Source organism: Camelus dromedarius, chromosome 4 (assembly GCF_036321535.1).
Source record: "Camelus dromedarius isolate mCamDro1 chromosome 4, mCamDro1.pat, whole genome shotgun sequence".
Classification (NCBI taxonomy): domain Eukaryota; kingdom Metazoa; phylum Chordata; class Mammalia; order Artiodactyla; family Camelidae; genus Camelus; species Camelus dromedarius.
This window is the reverse complement of record NC_087439.1, coordinates 51,675,261-51,693,226: the sequence shown is the minus strand read 5'-3', so window position 1 is coordinate 51,693,226 and position 17,966 is coordinate 51,675,261. Positions and strand designations below refer to the sequence as shown.

At 35.8% G+C, this 17,966-nt stretch overlaps 1 protein-coding gene across 1 annotated transcript in view; it reads left to right on the top strand.

The window, feature by feature from the left end:
- The window catches only part of TTN (titin), a 284,130-nt gene that overhangs the window by 110,190 nt on the left and 155,974 nt on the right, over positions 1-17,966 (top strand). Inside the window, exons 98-120 of the mRNA XM_064484940.1 lie at positions 1,221-1,508; positions 2,082-2,174; positions 2,296-2,581; positions 3,548-3,731; positions 3,942-4,031; positions 4,128-4,395; positions 4,496-4,756; positions 6,409-6,618; positions 6,826-6,903; positions 7,011-7,037; positions 7,448-7,507; positions 7,822-7,905; positions 9,481-9,546; positions 10,554-10,607; positions 11,475-11,894; positions 12,335-12,397; positions 12,765-12,842; positions 13,008-13,085; positions 13,697-13,783; positions 14,015-14,095; positions 15,116-15,199; positions 15,599-15,682; positions 17,689-17,772. Coding sequence (XP_064341010.1) covers positions 1,221-1,508; positions 2,082-2,174; positions 2,296-2,581; positions 3,548-3,731; positions 3,942-4,031; positions 4,128-4,395; positions 4,496-4,756; positions 6,409-6,618; positions 6,826-6,903; positions 7,011-7,037; positions 7,448-7,507; positions 7,822-7,905; positions 9,481-9,546; positions 10,554-10,607; positions 11,475-11,894; positions 12,335-12,397; positions 12,765-12,842; positions 13,008-13,085; positions 13,697-13,783; positions 14,015-14,095; positions 15,116-15,199; positions 15,599-15,682; positions 17,689-17,772 — 3,108 coding nt within the window. The remainder of the gene's footprint in view (positions 1-1,220; positions 1,509-2,081; positions 2,175-2,295; positions 2,582-3,547; positions 3,732-3,941; positions 4,032-4,127; positions 4,396-4,495; positions 4,757-6,408; positions 6,619-6,825; positions 6,904-7,010; positions 7,038-7,447; positions 7,508-7,821; positions 7,906-9,480; positions 9,547-10,553; positions 10,608-11,474; positions 11,895-12,334; positions 12,398-12,764; positions 12,843-13,007; positions 13,086-13,696; positions 13,784-14,014; positions 14,096-15,115; positions 15,200-15,598; positions 15,683-17,688; positions 17,773-17,966) is intronic.

Here is a 17,966-nt window from a genome sequence, read left to right as displayed (position 1 = left end):
AAATGAATATTAATCTCATACAAAAGGGTAAAATTTGCTCAAAAAGAAAAACAAGGTGTGTGGAAGTATGTTGCATATCATTATGAATAAATACACAGTCATAGCTTGAGGCAAAGAAATAGACTGTATTGTTTAAGGAGACCTTCTGATCCTCTAACCATAATGGCTTCATCTAGATAATTTTGTTGCAGTTCATCAAAATCACTTTACAGGCTAACCTCCTTGAAAAGCTAGGACTAAATTACCAACTCTGATGCTCTAGCTGGCCATTTCAGGGTGCACAGACAATAGGTTAATATAATTAATAGATTAATATTACTAAGAAGCTAATATCATTACCTTATAATTAAAATTTCATCACTCATTTAATAGGACTTAAACGCATTTAGTTTCAAACACATTTAGTAAAACGAAAAACATGTGCTTAGCGGTGACATATATTCATGATTCACATTCAAGATGGCTTTGCTATTGAGTAGATAAATAATATCTGTAGAATTCTGAGGCTTTCTATATGTAGAATTTTAAAAAGAGTAGACATCAGAAGTTTTCATCTTTCCAGTCATGAATACTGCCTTATTGAATGGTCTCAGAACCATTCAATAAAATCATTACATAATACCGGGTTATTCATGACCTTCCTATCATATTATTTTTGTCTTCTTCATTGGTTTTCAGTTGCACATTTGAGCTTCAGCCCCTAATTCCTTTGGGCAAAGATTGGATTTTAAATGCTACTGTAGCTGCCTTTAATAGCAAAAGATGAACATCAGAGAAAATCACATATTAAGATGTGGGCTCATGGATTACTCAGTGGTTGGCTTTCTAACCAAGGGGTTAGCAAGCCCTGCATATCATGAGCAGAATTCTCCAATAAGCCCTTAGTTTTTAGGGTTCAGTGAAAATCCACCTGCGTGCAGGTTTGAGAAAACCAACAGTGTGCTCTATGACACCAAAGTTTATAGTAACTGCCAGTGCAATGTTTGCAGTGCTTAATCAGGACACAGATGCTGGGGTAATTCATGGGCAGCATGGCTCTATTCTTTGCTTGTTTTTAAACCTTTTTCTGTTTTTAAAATCCAACAAAGGTAACTAATGTTTTCAGAGAGAAAGGCACAAGATTAATTTCTACTCTAGAAACCAGTGCTACCTATGAGAGGCAAAAGTTGTCTCTTTTCTAGGATTTAATGTTCCTCATGAAAATACCTTTTTAATTCTAGAACCGAAGAAGCCACCTGTGTTTGACCAACACCTTACTCCAGTAACAGTGACTGAAGGAGAATTCATGCAGCTCAGCTGCCATGTCAGGGGATCAGAACCGATCAGGATCCAGTGGTTGAAGGCTGGCAGGGAAATAAAGCCCTCAGACAGATGCAGCTTCAGCTTTGCTAATGGGACTGCTGTGCTGGAACTCAAGGATGTGGCTAAAGGAGATGCAGGAGATTATGTGTGTAAAGCTTCCAACGTGGCTGGAAGTGACACTTCCAAATCAAAAGTGACCATTAAAGGTACAGACACCTCGAAACTTATTTGGATGAAGTCAACTGCTCTCGTTTATTTGCTTTGCACAATTTAAATGAGTTCAATTATATTTCTAGAAATATCAGTTATTGCTCATTTGCAATTTGTAACCTGCTTATTATAATTGAAATATTAGATAATTTAATGGCAATAATTTCCAGACAGACTTTCTGAAAGCACCCCAGGTTCATATTTCTTGACCCACTTTTCACCATATCCAGGAGGATGTAACTAAGTGAAGTTCCAAAAATGATGCTGTAATACTGTGACCTAAGGTAGCCTGATGCTGTACCCCTGAAGGAAATCTGTAGAAAAGCCAAGTCTAGGAATACAGAATTTGATACTGTTAATGTGATTGTAGTCCAGTCTGCAGGTAATAGCTGCAACTGGTTATAAATGTCTCTGAAACTGCTTTATCTTCTATAATCCACTCTCATGTAGAGTTCATGTGATTTATGACACTTCCAAACTCCTAAAGCTTATTTTTCAAAGGAAATTATTTATTACAATTTTAAGGTAATTGTGATAACAAAACATGTAAAATGCAAATTTTTTTCTAGACAAACCAGCTGCTGTCCCAGCAGCTAAGAAAGCAGCGGTAGACGGAAAACTCTTCTTCATATCAGAACCTCAGAGTATCAGAGTTGTCGAAAGTAAGTACTTCATGAAAAGTACATACTCATCTATCGTGTGCCTTTTACTACTGATTTAATTTCAGAAAAACTGATTTTGGAAAATTAAATTTGTGACTGATTTGTTTTCATCATTCCTTAGAAACCACTGCCACATTCATTGCAAAAGTTGGAGGTGATCCAATTCCAAATGTTAAATGGACAAAAGGGAAATGGAGACAGCTGAACCAAGGAGGTCGCATTTTCATCCACCAGAAAGGTGACGAAGCAAAGCTGGAGATTCGAGACACCACAAAAACCGACTCTGGATTGTACCGATGTGTTGCGTTTAATAAACATGGTGAAATTGAAAGTAATGTTAATCTACAGGTGGATGAGAGGAAGAAACAAGAGAAAATTGAAGGTGACCTTAGAGCAATGCTGAAAAAGTAAGTTCAGTAAAACACCACACACAATAATGTACTGTTCACAAAAAGGGTCTCTCAAGAAGCATGGACCGTCCCCTCAAGGTTCCAGATTGTGAAAGAACATAAGCATATAGACATTTTAACAGAAACAGATAAGCAAATACACAATATTTGGGTGCAAGTTAGTGGTACATGAATATCAGTATCTGCATAATCATGAGAAAGTTTTGAGAATGAGGTATTTATTTTATTAAAATTTTGAACAAAGGAAGTGGCTTATAGAAAAACCTGTGTGTGTGTCGGCATGACATTTTTGTTCCTTTGTGTAATTTCTCATGCTCTGAATGGCTTTCTAGATCAGCTGTTTTAGACATTTTCCACAATTACGAGTAATTTCAGTACCAATTATATTTCAGCAACATTGTTAATCAATTAATCAACATTTGATTTCTACACATCTTTTCCATGATATGATATATATTCTTTATGAGTGCTTTCCATTGCTCTTATTGTTTTTCCTTTTAATTCTTTGATTAACCCTTTTTATTGTGAAGTTTACAAGAATATTTGTTATTCACAAACTCTTTGATCAGATTTGTATACTTTCATGACAGTTCCAGCCTTAATCCACTGCATCTCCAAACCCACATTTTTTGTTTCACGGTTAACATGGTAAAATTAATAGTTCTTGAATAAAGGACATAGAACTAGTCCTCTGTGAAAAAAATTAATTACAGTTATAATCCTTGAATAATGATAGACAATTCAAAATAAGTAGAAGACAGGTGATTCATGTTTATTTCTCTTTTTTTGGATTATAAATAACAAAAACTTGCTTCTCGCAGTTTTGAAGACTGGAAGTCCAAGATCAAGGTGCTGGCAGATTCAGTGTCTGGCGGGAGCCCACTTCCTGGTCCATCGACAACAGTCTTCTACTGTAGCCTCACATGTCCTAAGAGACCTATGTTTATTTCTTATTTCACTTAGGACTCCAGCCTTAAAGAAAGGAGCTGGAGAAGAAGAGGAAATTGATATCATGGAACTTCTCAAAAATGTTGATCCAAAAGAATATGAAAAATATGCCCGCATGTACGGAATCACTGACTTCCGGGGTCTTCTTCAAGCATTTGAATTGCTAAAGCAAAGCCAAGAAGAAGAGACACATAGATTGGTATGATCTTTTGTTAATAGTATCATCTTGAAAATTTCACATTTGAAACATCTAACATATGCACTTCGAATGTCCAGAACCCTACAGTTGTATAAGAACATTTAATAAAAGCCTAAGCAGCATCAAGAATGGAAACTGAATGTAATCGTGCATCCTCTAATTCAAAGTTTATTTCATATGGAATACTTAATACTTTTCTTTTCTCTTCAGGAAATTGAGGAAATAGAGAAGTCAGAGAAGGAAGAAAGGGAATTTGAGGAGCTTGTGTCATTTATTCAGCAAAGGCTATCCCAGACAGAGGTAAACTGAATTATGCTGATCACAAAATGAACAAATTATTACTGGCAATTACAACGGAAGGAGTGACTAATGCATTTTAATTCTTTACTCTCCTAGCCTGTCACTCTGATCAAGGACATTGAAAATCAGACAGTTTTGAAAGATAACGATGCTGTGTTTGAAATTGACATTAAGATTAATTATCCAGAAATCAAGCTTTCATGGTACAAAGGGACTGAAAAACTGGAACCCAGTGATAAATTTGAAATAAGCATTGATGGTGATCGACATACACTCAGAGTCAGAAACTGTCAACTTAAAGATCAGGGCAATTATAGATTGGTGTGTGGTCCACACATCGCTAGTGCTAAACTAACTGTAATTGGTAAGTAGAGGAGTTTAAAAAAAAAACTTGTGAGATTAGTTTACTGTTGAGTGTATCACATGTGATATTGAACAAAATGTGAATTGTATCATCCCAACAGAGCCTGCTTGGGAACGGCATCTTCAGGATGTTACTTTGAAAGAAGGCCAGACTTGCACCATGACATGCCAGTTTTCTGTGCCTAATGTAAAATCAGAATGGTTCAGAAATGGCAGAATCTTTAAACCCCAAGGTAGATATAAGACTGAAGTGGAACATAAAGTCCATAAGCTGACCATTGCAGATGTTCGAGCAGAAGACCAGGGCCAGTACACCTGCAAATACGAAGACCTTGAAACTTCAGCAGAGCTCAGAATTGAAGGTGGGTGACAGACCACGGCTGGAGTTACTACAGCATGGGTCAGTGGCAAATGTTGTGCAGGACCTCCGCAACCCTGCCGTCAGATGTGTCTCAAAGTGTTCGTGTGTGCTCATTTCCCAACACACAAAACTCATAGCATTCACTCACATCTCAAAATTCATACAAAATCAAAAGGGAAGTGTTCACATAAATGCCACTTCTTTTGCATAGTTCTTCTTTTTTTTTTTTTTGACCAGAAGCAGATTTCAGTCCAAACTGAGAAATGACTTTCTAACAGTTATTTCTGGTAATCCAAACTGAGAAATGACTTTCTAACAGTTATTTCTGGTAAATTTCATAATTCTGCTAAATCCAGGAATTCTTTACAAATCTACTAAACTCCATAATTCTCATATCTATGATTTTGAATCCTAGAAAGAAATCTTGGAACGAACCAGTTTTCATGGCTGTCTAGAGGATTTTGGCTAGAAGTTGACATTTTGTTTATAGGAATCAGTCTGACTCTATCTATATGAAACTTTATAAAATTAACAACATATGTGATGTGTGATTAGCAGCTATTTAAAAAAAATAATTATTTCCTAAGAATATCACATTCCAGCCTTCTGAATCTCTGAAATGAAGTGGAATCTCAGGATTTAGGTGCCACAATATTTGTTTCCTAATCGTGGATTGCAGGCACTGTCCGGAGACATCCTGAAGCTGTATTCAGCAACATTTGACTCTGTTGATAGCCTCTGCTTCCAGGTGTTGGAGCCCATTGAGAGTTGTTGAAATAACAACCATATGACTTCTTAGTTACATAACTATTTCAACTTTTCTGACTTGCTTTCCAGTCGATAGCAAGGTTGTAGTTTACATTCAAAAATTTTAAATAGTTTTCAATTTAAAGGATCCAGTTGAAACCACTTATTTTAAAAACTAATCGCATATTTTTGTACGATCCTTAAAAAAAAGCTCACCAGAGTACGTATGACATCTAAGATGTTCATTCCAGCCTTCCAGATACAATTTTGCAGAAAGACCTCCACTCCAGCCCATTCTACTAAACACCCTGCTGTCCCCAGTGGATGGACTCCATGCCTGCCCCAAGGTGCTTGCAAAGCAGGTTTCAGAACCCTTGAAAATGAATCCTTTGAAATTTAGAAGTACAGATTTCCTATTAAGTTTGGAATTATTTCACAGGAGTTATACAGGTCAACTAATAAGCAATTCTAAATCCTGAATAGCAAGCGGAATTATTTTACAGAGGAAAGGAAGAATGTCAGGGGGAATAAAGTATACAGTAAAATTAAGTTTACGTTCCGTTTATTTAGAACCTCCCATTTCACTAACATTTTTCAAGTTTAAATTTGACTTTGGGGTATAAGCACCCTGGACTATTGCCTTCATGTAAGTATTTTAAGGACTTTCAAGGATTTCTTTACACTTTCGTACTTTGATCCTGTAGGAATACACTGAAATCTTGGGATAATTTTTTGTTACTGATGCAAAGAAGTGCACTTTCTTCTTGTTTTATATTTTCAGCCTTTTTTCTGCTATTTTCCAGTTGGATAAAAAGATGGAGACTTTAAACGTCTTGGGGGGAAAGCACAGCGAAAGAAATTCTTCCCTGTGCAATCTAACTTTGAACTCTTTTTGTACTTAAACAGCTGAACCAATTCAGTTTACGAGGCGCATACAGAACATCGTGGTGAGTGAACATCAATCTGCCACCTTCGAGTGTGAAGTGTCCTTTGATGACGCCATTGTAACATGGTACAAAGGGCCAACAGAACTGACCGAGAGCCAGAAATACAACTTTAGGAATGATGGTCGGTGCCATTATATGACCATCCACAACGTGACCCCAGATGACGAAGGTAACTTAATAGACAGTGTCCCTGTGAATTTAGAATTTAAACTTTGTTTTTAGATTTCTGTCCTAGTTTACCCTTAAACGTTGTAATTCTATCTAGATTACTTTTTTAGGAAAGAGGAATATAAATAAGTACTTGCTGTTTGGAAATAAAGAAATGTTATTTGCAAACATATCAGAAAGCAAGCGTTTTGTGATTTTTTTCCCTTAGGTGTCTACTCAGTAATTGCTCGACTGGAGCCGAGAGGTGAAGCCAGAAGCACAGCAGAGCTGTACTTAACAACTAAAGGTCAGAGAACAAAACACCCCATTAAAATCACACGGCCATCTGAAACAAAGTAGCCTGCCAAGACCATTCTCAATTTTAAAAAACATCATTTTTTTTTTCTTTTGCAGAAATCAAACTTGAGATGAAGCCTCCAGGTAAGTTAAAAAAAAAAATCAATCCTCGCTTACAATACATTTAGTGTAATTATGTAAACAATAGAAGCCAAACGAACATATCTACAAATACGATTTCTTTTTTTCAACAGAATGTTTTTCAGGAAAATAATACATGTTAGGCTTTGTGAGTTTGGGAAATTAGAGGTTCTGAGGTCACATTCAGCTTCTATCTAGTATCAAGCCAAACGATGTGGCCATAGAACAAAACACATCTTCATAGGGAATAGATTTGCCTGTGTGGTTACACACAAAAGAATCTTAATATCTTTGTGTCTGCATATTAGATTCTGCTGTTGGAAATGCCTGGCAGTCAAACACACCTTAGTTGTCTAATAAATATCTGTGTCTTCAGTCTCTCTGTGCTTATCATTATTAAATGTCCCTTTCAGACATTCCTGATTCCAGAGTTCCAATCCCCACCATGCCTATCAGAGCGGTGCCACCAGAAGGTAAGTCCCAGCGCACGACTCCTGAGCCTGAAGCGGCAGTACTCCACCCCCCCCAACCCCGCCAGTACATTACCTACGCCAAACCGCAGCATAAAGCAAGAATAAACCCATCCACGTCATCTTCGCCTGTGTGATTACAAATCAAAGCAAAAGAGTAGTTACAGTTATAAATAAGTGCTATTTTTATTCTGATTGATGAATTGGTACTCTAACACTTTTGAAGTACTGCAAGAAATGCATGAGACTTTTCATTGTATTTCACACAAAATAAGAAACCAAACCATGTTACTTATAATGGCATTTATTTTCTTCAGAAATTCCTCCTACGGCTGTTCCTCCTATCCCTCTGTTGCTACCATTACCTGAAGAAAAGAAACCACCAGCAAAACGTATTGAAGGTATTACATGTTATTTGCCTGGATGTCAAAATAGAGAATGTAACTATTGCAGACCTAGAAAATTGTTTAATGAAACACGTTGGCCCTCTAGTGGTCAGCAGGTTGAACTGCCTTTTAAAATGTGAATTATTTGCTCTAAGTATTAACTAAGTTATGTGAGACATGCGCCTAAAAGTCTGAAAATCATCAGACAAACCAAATACGATGTTTAATATTAAATATTTTTAAAGAAATAACTTAAGCATTAGTGGCAAACTGATTACACATTTCATATTTTCCTAACTACAATACATAACAATAAAATGATAGAATCAAATTCTAGTGAAGCTTATAGAAATAAAACATATTAGGTATAGTCAAGGTGAAGATTACAGCTTGTGTTTTTTCTCAGTTACACTATTAGCTACTTTTTAAAATTCACCATTTTATACAAAAATTATGATTTAAAATATTTTTGATAGATTTCATTTTTCTTTAAGCTAAAGAAAGAGCTCTCCAGTAAACTCTTGAGTGTGCCAGAGAATTGTCTTTTTCAAATGTTTTAATAGATAAATTATACTATTTGTGTCACCAAGCTGCTCAACTAATTAGTCATCCGACTTCCTTTCCAGAGTTCTGGGGAGTTCAGACTTGCTGTTAGAATTCTCCCAGCATCATCAGGAAAAAAATTCTACATGTCAAAGTCACATTTTTCCAAAGCCAAGCCACCATTACTGTAGTGGTTTCCCAGGGTTTGACTCGCTAGTCCCCTAATAACCACTGCAATTGGTGTCAAAAGCTTGAGCTAATTTTCAGTCAGCTTCAGGGGAAATTCAGTTTAAAAAAAAGGACACTTCCAGCTTTATGACTCAATAACAAAGAAAAACATTTTTTTAAATTTATATGAATATAGTTAACTATATTTCATCTACTTCTGATAGCAAAAAGGAGCAAGAATCAAAATTCGTAAAATGGATTTCCACTTCTATTTGTTGTCAGGAATAATAATTTATCTTAATGATTTATTCTTTGAGTGTTAGTGTCAACATGACTAAGTTTAAATACCCAGTGGGAAACTTGAGAAATTAAATTGTGCTTTAAAAATGCAAAACAGTGTTATTTATTCATGAGTGCTAGGAGCCATAATCAAGTTATGGTCAGGGACCACGATCAGGGTATAATGTCAGCAACAGTAAAAGAAAGTTTCCACCTTATAGCATAGATAGGACTTTACTTTTACTAATTCACTTCTTAGTCTTTTTCCTGACATATTTAAAGTGTTCTTACCTAAGTGAAACAAAGAAGAAAAGATGTACCTTTTCTATTCATGATATCACTTAGGCTCACCCTAGATGTTTCGAAAACTTTAAGCAAGTATAAAATCAGTGAAGATGTAAAATCACCCTACATATTCTCTCTCCTTCCAAAAAAGTTTTCTGCTTTCAAGTCCGAGGTCTTTCTGAAACAGGTGTCTTGGAATAATGTGCAGAGTCTCTTGTTACCATCAAAACATGTGAAAAAAATAAACCATTTCAATAAACCTCCTAGTTTCCTGAAAACATTTTAGTAATTTACATCTGATATCTCATTTTTCAGTGACCAAAAAAGCTGTGAAGAAAGATGCTAAAAGAGTCGCAAAGCCCAAAGAGGCACCACCTGAAGGTAGTACAGTTAATCAAAATTCAGTCTTACTGCCTTTCTCTTGGTTAACATTTAAATCCCAAATAGTGGAAGAGAGAGGAAGGGTAAGAGTGTGAATTCACAAAATGGTACCGTATCCTTCACTCATTCTCACCCTCCTCTTTGACTCAGTTTTTACTTTTTCTTTCTCAACTTTCTTGCCACACCCCTTTTTTCTTCCCCTGTCCCCTTGTGCCTGTGTCTGCCCATAGCACCCAATGGCAACACTAGAGAGTTCTTCTTATCTCTGGATGGTAATTTAAAGAAGGCAACAGCTGGTCTAGTACAACAGCTTGTCTTGATCGAGTCGCACCAATAGAAGGTCAAGGGCTGGTGCTGGTTTCAAGGGGCGGCTCCAGCCAAAGTCAGCATCCTTCCTGGTTCACCTGAGCTAAATGCCAGTACTTACAGAAAAAAAAAAAAAAAAAAAAGAACTATTTTGCAGGAGGACCAATTTAATGACTATTTTTTCTTTATCCTAGAAAGTTTTTAGGAAGAAAATTGGATAACTAGGTTTAAACAAATATTTTTCTCCAAGAAAGCTATTTGGCTAAGATTAGAGCACAGGAACCTCCTAACAGGAGAATCCAGGAGCACAAAGCACCATTCACTGAGACTTCTTTCTGATTGGTGATTTGTGAAACATTATAGAATAAGAAGCAGCTCAAAAGCCTGGACTTTACTGTTATTCACTGAAAAAATTAAACACGCGTTATTTTTTAGCATTAGGCATATTGAATATTCTCATGTTTCATGTTAATTTAAAGTGTTTTAAATCAACCTAAACTAATAAAATTTCAGCCTCCCTGCATTCTCATTAATACAGCATTGCATAGCATTTCTGGGGAGCTAAATTTGGACATTATATAAGTCTTTGATATATGACTAGTAGCATCAGGTCATACACGTGACTAATAAGGGTGTGCAAGGTTAGTAAGCATTAAAAAATGCATAATCTAAAAATAAATGTCTGCTTTATGTTTTTACAGTCCCAGAGGTTGCCAAGAAGCCCCCACCTCCTACTGCTTTAATTCCAGCAAAAGGTAAATGCAATTACTAAATTATTAAATATTTGACTCTATTTCTGAGAGCTGCATCTCTGCATTGTATTCTTATTTCTGTGTATCAGGCTTCTCACTTCCTGCAAAGTTGTAGCATCTCCTCTGCTCTAGTAAAATTAGCATTAGCAGGGATGGCTACTACCTGTTGCTCTGATACCAGGAAAGGAAACACAGGCAGACGTTTGTGCAGCCTCAGGGCAAGGAGCACGGGGAAAGAAGTGCTGAGGGCTAGAGAGGGAGGGGTCACCCCTGATTGTTTCAGCTGTAGCTAAGGCAAATGTTAAGAATCATATAAATAATGTTAGCCTTCATTTTCTTTAAGTTGTTCTATAAAAGCAATGGATTGATTTGGTTACATAATTCTAAATATTATCTTTATTAAACTGAAGAGTTATAGTCGATAGTCTAAAATGTAGCTTTAAAATTAATACTGTTTTTAAAAGAATAATTGGACATTTAAATAACTAGAAATATTAAATATAAATTCCATAAAATGATCAAATATTAAGATAATCCATGGGGAAAAGAACTAAGGATTTTGCACCCTGGAGCTCTCCTAAAACAATGGAAGATGTGTTCTATTTGATAATATTTGCCAAATGCCATTTTGTTCACACCAGAAAAACCCTCAAGTTAAGAGGAGAGTATATCTTGACACTCCTGACTGTGTTCCATAATAGACAAAAATGCAAACAGAACCAACACAAAGAAAATGTAAATGATCAATATAATGCTGAGATCTGAAATACTGATATTGCTTTACCACATTGACTTTCATTTAGTGAAATAACTATATGGATATAATTAATATGCTAATATTATCTTTTAAAATTTATTTATTTATTTTAGCTGCTGAAATTATCGATGTATCCTCTAAGGCGGAAGAAGTGAAAATCACAACCATAACCAGAAAGAAGGAGGTTCAGAAAGAAAAAGAAGCTGTGTATGAGAAAAAGCAAGCAGTCTATGAGGAGAAGAGACTTTTCATAGAATCTGTGGAAGAACCTTATGACGAACTAGAGATGGAACCATACACAGAGCCATTTGAGGAACCTTATTATGAGGAACCAGATGAAGACTATGAAGAGACCAAGGTCGAAGCTGAAAGGGAAGTTCACGAGGAATGGGAAGAAGATTTTGAAGAAGGGCAAGAATACTATGAAAGGGCAGAAGGTTATGACGAAGAGGAGGAAGAATGGGAAGAGACTTATCAAGAAGGAGAGGTCATCCAAGTTCAAAAGGAGGTTTATGAAGGAGTGTATTCATTGGGTAATTTTTTTTCTCTTTTCCTCATTTTTGCTCAGTTCTTGATATTTTCAGTGTTATTAACCTGATTTACAATAGATATGAAATAGATGACCATTTGCATTTTTTAAAGTTAGGAATCTTTAGAAGCTTTAACAGTTGTTTTCTTCAGTTACTTTCATGACATTGTAAGTTGAATCATTTCATCCTATTACGGAGACTAAATTGCAAGTGCCCTTTTCTAATGCGGAAGTTCAAGTTTTACTTTCACTGCCTTGCTGCATCTCTGTTTGATCCTGCTTCTAAATCCAGCAGGAAAAATCCCTTTAGCAGTAAAGTTCCCAAATATACAATAATTTACACAGTTCAGTGTTACTCTTAACTTATATCATTTGCCAATTGATACACTCTAGTAGAACCTACCTACTCAAGCACCCCTTCTTATTCCTGTGTTTTTGTTAAAGAATCACAAGAGAGGAAAATTCCAGCAAAAGTGCCCGAAAAGAAAGCAGCACCACCTCCTAAAGGTATGTCGTCAGAATGATGTCAATAGGTCAGAGCATCAACATCGTTATCACAGCTTGTGGGCAAAGATGTATGAATCACCAGTTCAATCCAATAGGCACAACTTCTTCTCGAAGCTTCATTGTAGCAATGATTTTTTCCCTAAGACTATCTACCTGATTAATTTAATGCAAACATAAAAAGATGATAAAAAGATTGTTATGGTAAATATACAATAAAATATAACCAAAATACTTGAGGTACAGAAGCTTGTACTTAAACTTCAGTGCAACAAACGTGTCTCTCTCTTTTTTAAAAAAAAATGAGAGAAAAAGAGACTATTTTAATAGAAATTCTAAAAGTACTGCAATTTCTTTAAAATGCTTGCAGTTGTAAAGAAGCCCATAGTTGAAAAAATTGAAAAGACTTCTCGAAGAATGGAAGAAGAAAAAGTTCAAGTCACCAAAGGTATTATCATTTAAAACATCCTAGTACCATGTACACAAGTAACCTGTTTACTGATATATAGTCACATGTTAGTTGTTTATATAGTCCTCTAAACTAATATATTTTAAACTTTTGTGCAAAACAATATTCTTCACAATACAAATATATTTGTACATATTTTTTAAGTACCTGAAGTTTCAAAGAAGATTGTTCCACAAAAACCTTCTCGGACTCCAGTGCAGGAAGAAGTTATTGAAGTGAAAGGTATACATTTTTGTCTTTTAGCTACAAGTTTTAAACATTTTTATTGATGTATATGGTTATGTATACATATAGTCCTGAACAATTCACGAATCTGAAATCACCAAAATAAATACATATTATGTACATTATATTATATAATATACATTTGACATTGCACATTTATATAATTTAAGTTAATAATAACATTATCTATGTTTTTAGTTTGGCTTTAAAATTACATAATTTTTTTTTTAAATTTAAGGAAGGTTTTGTGTTTGATCACTAGTCTTCTAACTTTACTATGCAATGCATTCCATTCCATATAATGGTCCCCATCCTCTCACTTGTATGAATAAACCCTAATGGATTTGGGAAAGCACCACATCCCGTGTGAAGAAGTTGTGTCTATTTGATTCCCATTTAATACTGTTTGATAAAGGCTGCATGGGTTGTTTGTTCCTGTAGATCAAAACACACTTTGTCTTCTTGTCAATGCTGAACTTGTTCTCAAGCTGTCTTATTAACCCACTCCTTCTGTGTCTAAGGACTTAAATATAGTGTACAACCCGTGTATTTGATCTGATGTCTCAACCTGGAAAAAGATGTACTAATGTGAAATACTCTCTTTAAAGTACCGGCTGTACATACAAAGAAGATGGTTATTTCAGAAGAAAAGATGTTCCTTGCTTCTCACACAGAGGAGGAGGTGTCAGTCACAGGTATCAGGCACATTTGAATCTGGGGACTCAAATGGAAGGGCTTCTGATGGATACGTATCCCTCTTCTTCTTACCTAAGCTGTGATTGTGTGGCCATCCCTGTCTCCTTGTGAATCTGTCATCTTTTCATTTCACATTTGTCTGTTTAAATTTGCATTTAAATACTCTTTGTAAATTATAATTACCACCCACAGTACGGCACACCAGTAACTAAAATGTACATTTTTTAAAGTCCCCGAAGTACAAAAGAAAATCATTACCGAAGAGAAAGTTCACGTCGCTGTTTCCAAAAAGACTGAGCCTCCACCTAAAGGTATTAGTGATTCATTCTAAGTTTAAAATCTTTTAAAAGTTCCATAGTAAATATCTGAATATTTAATAGATTTAGTCACACAGTCTGCAGACCTAGAGCCACTGTATATAAAGAACCTCACAGGGGGATGAGGAGACCATGAAGAGGGTCCCAGAGAGAGGAATGAGAATTCTTGGAGGCTCTGCCCCCCGCCCCACTTCAGAGAGCTTACAATCTAGTGACCAGCTATTAGGAAATGGAAATGCAATGTCCTGGAGCCAGCTGATACCCGCTCACCAGAGCTGATGGTTAGATTTTCAGGAATTTTGCTAACCAGCGTTTAACACCTCCATGATTAAAAGTTACATTATATAAACTTACAATTAAATAAATTATATTTAAAACTACGTTAATAAATGCTCAAAACTCACTACTTCCTATTTTACTGCTGTCTATGTTTCTGAAGTTGTTTGTCAGTTGCATCTGTGTGGTGGAAATACTGGGTGGTTGTGCACTGCTGCGTATCCCCTCCCAACTCTACAACAGCAGTGTCAAGGCTTTTAGCCAGGATGTGTGTATTTGCACCACCAGGGTAGTCGGAACTTGGAAATCGGCAGCAGAAACAAATTAGGGCTCTCCTCCCACCACCAATCTCTCCCACCCCCAGTCAAATTGTTAAACGATTAGAATACAAAAATTATTTAAGATAGTCTAATGCAATTGTTATAACACAGCTGCTTTATAAAAGTTTCTAAAACTGGTGTCTGAGGAGCAGGCACTGCACCTCTGAGGAAGGGGTGCTCCTCCTACTCCTACTTGTTCTGAGGAAGGTGGAGGTTCCTGCAGTTAGAAGTGAATAACAGCCACAGCAGTTTCTAATTAGCTACTGGTCCCTTGCCTTTTATCCTTGTTTGTAACACATAACTTTCTTGCATTCAATTGGTATAAAACCAGAATGTCTACTCTTTGAGTCTCGTAACAGCATATGCCTTATCAAAATGCACAATTTCTCAACAACTGCCCATTTTTTTTTTTTTAAAGTCCCTGAGCCACCCAAGAAACCAGTCCCAGAAGAAGTGGTCCCTGTTCCCGTTCCTAAAAAGGTGGAACCCCCACCAGCCAAAGGTAGAATCATAGTTTTGAAAAAAAAAGTCACAGTGTCTGTCTTCTTGTACCTTTTTCTATGGGATCTGTGTTAATGGAATAGCACCTGTAAACCATTTGTAATATATTTAATTCTGTGTATGTTGATTTCATTAATTCGTGGCAATATGTTATGTAAGTGCCAATAACACTTTAAGACTCCAGACCATGTTGATTGGGTCTTTGTTGGCTTCATGTAATATATGTAGTGTCTCTATGGTACTGATGTACTTAGCATGGATTTTCATTACGGGTAGAGCATATTAAATTACTTCCTAAATTCTTACACTCTTATTGAGGAGTTAAGCTTTAATGTAATCGTAAGTATCTCAGAAGGAGACTAGAGTTCTCAACATTGTTTCAACAATGGTGTCTTTAAAGTTCCTGAAGTTCCAAAGAAACCTGTGCCAGAGGAGAAAAAGCCAGTTCCTGTGCCCAAGAAGGAACCTCCCGCTCCCCCGAAAGGTACACCAGAACTGATCACTGGGCAGCCCTTTGCCCCACATGCCAGTCCTTTGTTTTATACAGTCTTTGTACTATGCTGTCTTTTTATTTCGTGTCTTTTACATGCCCCTGGTGTTTTCATTTGTTTGTCAGCTTCAGGAACTGTACTCTTGACATACATTATTTATGATACCAAACATTAAAAGAAGCTATTTTTAAAAGTAACTATATCAAACTGCTATCTTAAATTTTTAATATCTTCCTTCTCTTCGAGAAAGAAGAACTATTTGTGAAACTCATATCCTACAGGGATGCTTCTAAGAAAAACCCTTTCACCCCTGAACTATATGACTTGTTCTTAATAAAAAACATTTCCTGAGTTACAGTGAGATACCGGAGAGAGTTTGGCAGAACTGAATGTTAACTAGATAAAGACGTGCACAATGCTGCTGGTAACTGCCACTCCTCTGAAAAGTCAATAATCCGTGCTCTTGAGTAGTTGGAAACCTCAGTTTTTGACACTTTTCACCATGTTTCTTGAGACATTAATTGAACATCAATATTTGCCGTAAATGTTACAATTATCTAATTAGTGAGTCAGGGAACCTTTTAGATAGGTATGTTTGGATTCAGATGTGCTAATCCTTGCTATGCTTTTTTGGATTTGGTTGGTTTTGGGGGTTTTGTGATAAAAGACACTACTTCATGGAGGTTATGCAGCTACAAACCACACATATCTGGTCAGTTACAGAGAAATTCAGCATAATCCAGCTTGGGAGAAAGCAGACTTACTGAAATCATGCATTTTAAGTTGTTCTCCCCTTTGCCTGATTTCTCTATATTTTCATTTTCTTCCCGAATCAGATCTACTTCTGTCTTTCTCAGGCTCCTGGCTATTTCAGAGTTTTTTATCAAATGATTTTTAAAGAATAATCTCTAATTACCTAATCATTAAAATAATAATGATTATGTGAAAATAAAATATAATGATTATAATCAAAAGGTTATATTATGAAAACCAGTACTAATACCAAAGTCTCTTGGTCACTCCTAAGGAGACAAAGAAACATGTCTTATTTATTCATAAAAATAAATACATTTAGTAACATGTATGTATAAACCTCTCATGTATGCACAACATATGATGTACACGCATAAATGTGTATCTGTATAATTATATCAAGATACTACAAATACAAGTGTAGAGGTGCAGGGGTTCATGAAAACTGTCAATATCTTATTTAAAATGGAAGCAATTTTTACCGATAATGCCTGCTGATAAGCTACATCTGCCAGTTAAAACCTCACCATCATCAACACTTAGAAGATGTAAATTAAACCCATTTGTAAACCCTTTTTGGGTCATAGACCCTGTAGAAAACTAGGGAGACTATCTTAGAGAAAAACACATATATACATATCCACAAAATTTTGCATACAGAACTCCCCAAAGCCACTGACACACGGATGTCAGATTGAGAGAGCTACCCTAGCATAAGTGTTTCTTGAGTTTTGTACACACTACACCAAAAAAAAAAAAAAAAAAAAACAGAAGATAAATGGAAAAAAATAGTAACGATAAAGATATACAACGGTTCTAACAACATCTTAGTCAAAGATAGTCTTAGGTAAATTCCACCCATTGTCATTATAGACTCCATTTCTCGAGATTTCATAGACTCCATTTCTCGAGATTTTTCTATATACCATACCCACACGCTATATTGTTCGTGTAATTACTGACTAATTAGTTTTTATCAAAAGTGTACTAATACATAGAGAAAGAATGAATTCTGTACACATTCTTCTTGTATATAACTCATTTTTAATTGTCTGAAGGCCTCTGTAACATTACTTGGGACATTTACCACGTTGTGACCTTTAGAACACAATAGTTTAATTTTCTGCATTATTTTGCCAATGCATAGAAAATCTGTAACAACTACATAAAGATTTGTGTATGTGCCTCTGTCCATTCATAAAAGTGATCTATATCTGAACTAACATTTTATTTTCAAAACTTTAAGTCCCAGAGGTGACCAAGAAACCTGTCCCTGAAGAAAAGGTTCCTGTTCCTGTTCCAAAGAAAAAGGAAGCTCCACCAGCTAAAGGTATAGTGACTTAGTAAAGAAGCTCTATTTTTACATCTTGAGTCCGAAACATTTTTGTGTTTAATTATCTGTTGATTTAGTTTGTGTAATTCCAAATGAATGTTTTATGGTGTAAGAATTCAACAAAAGTGCCTGTCCACCTGCCTACTTTCTTACAAAATAACTGGCCATTAGCTACTTTGGAAAATATGAAG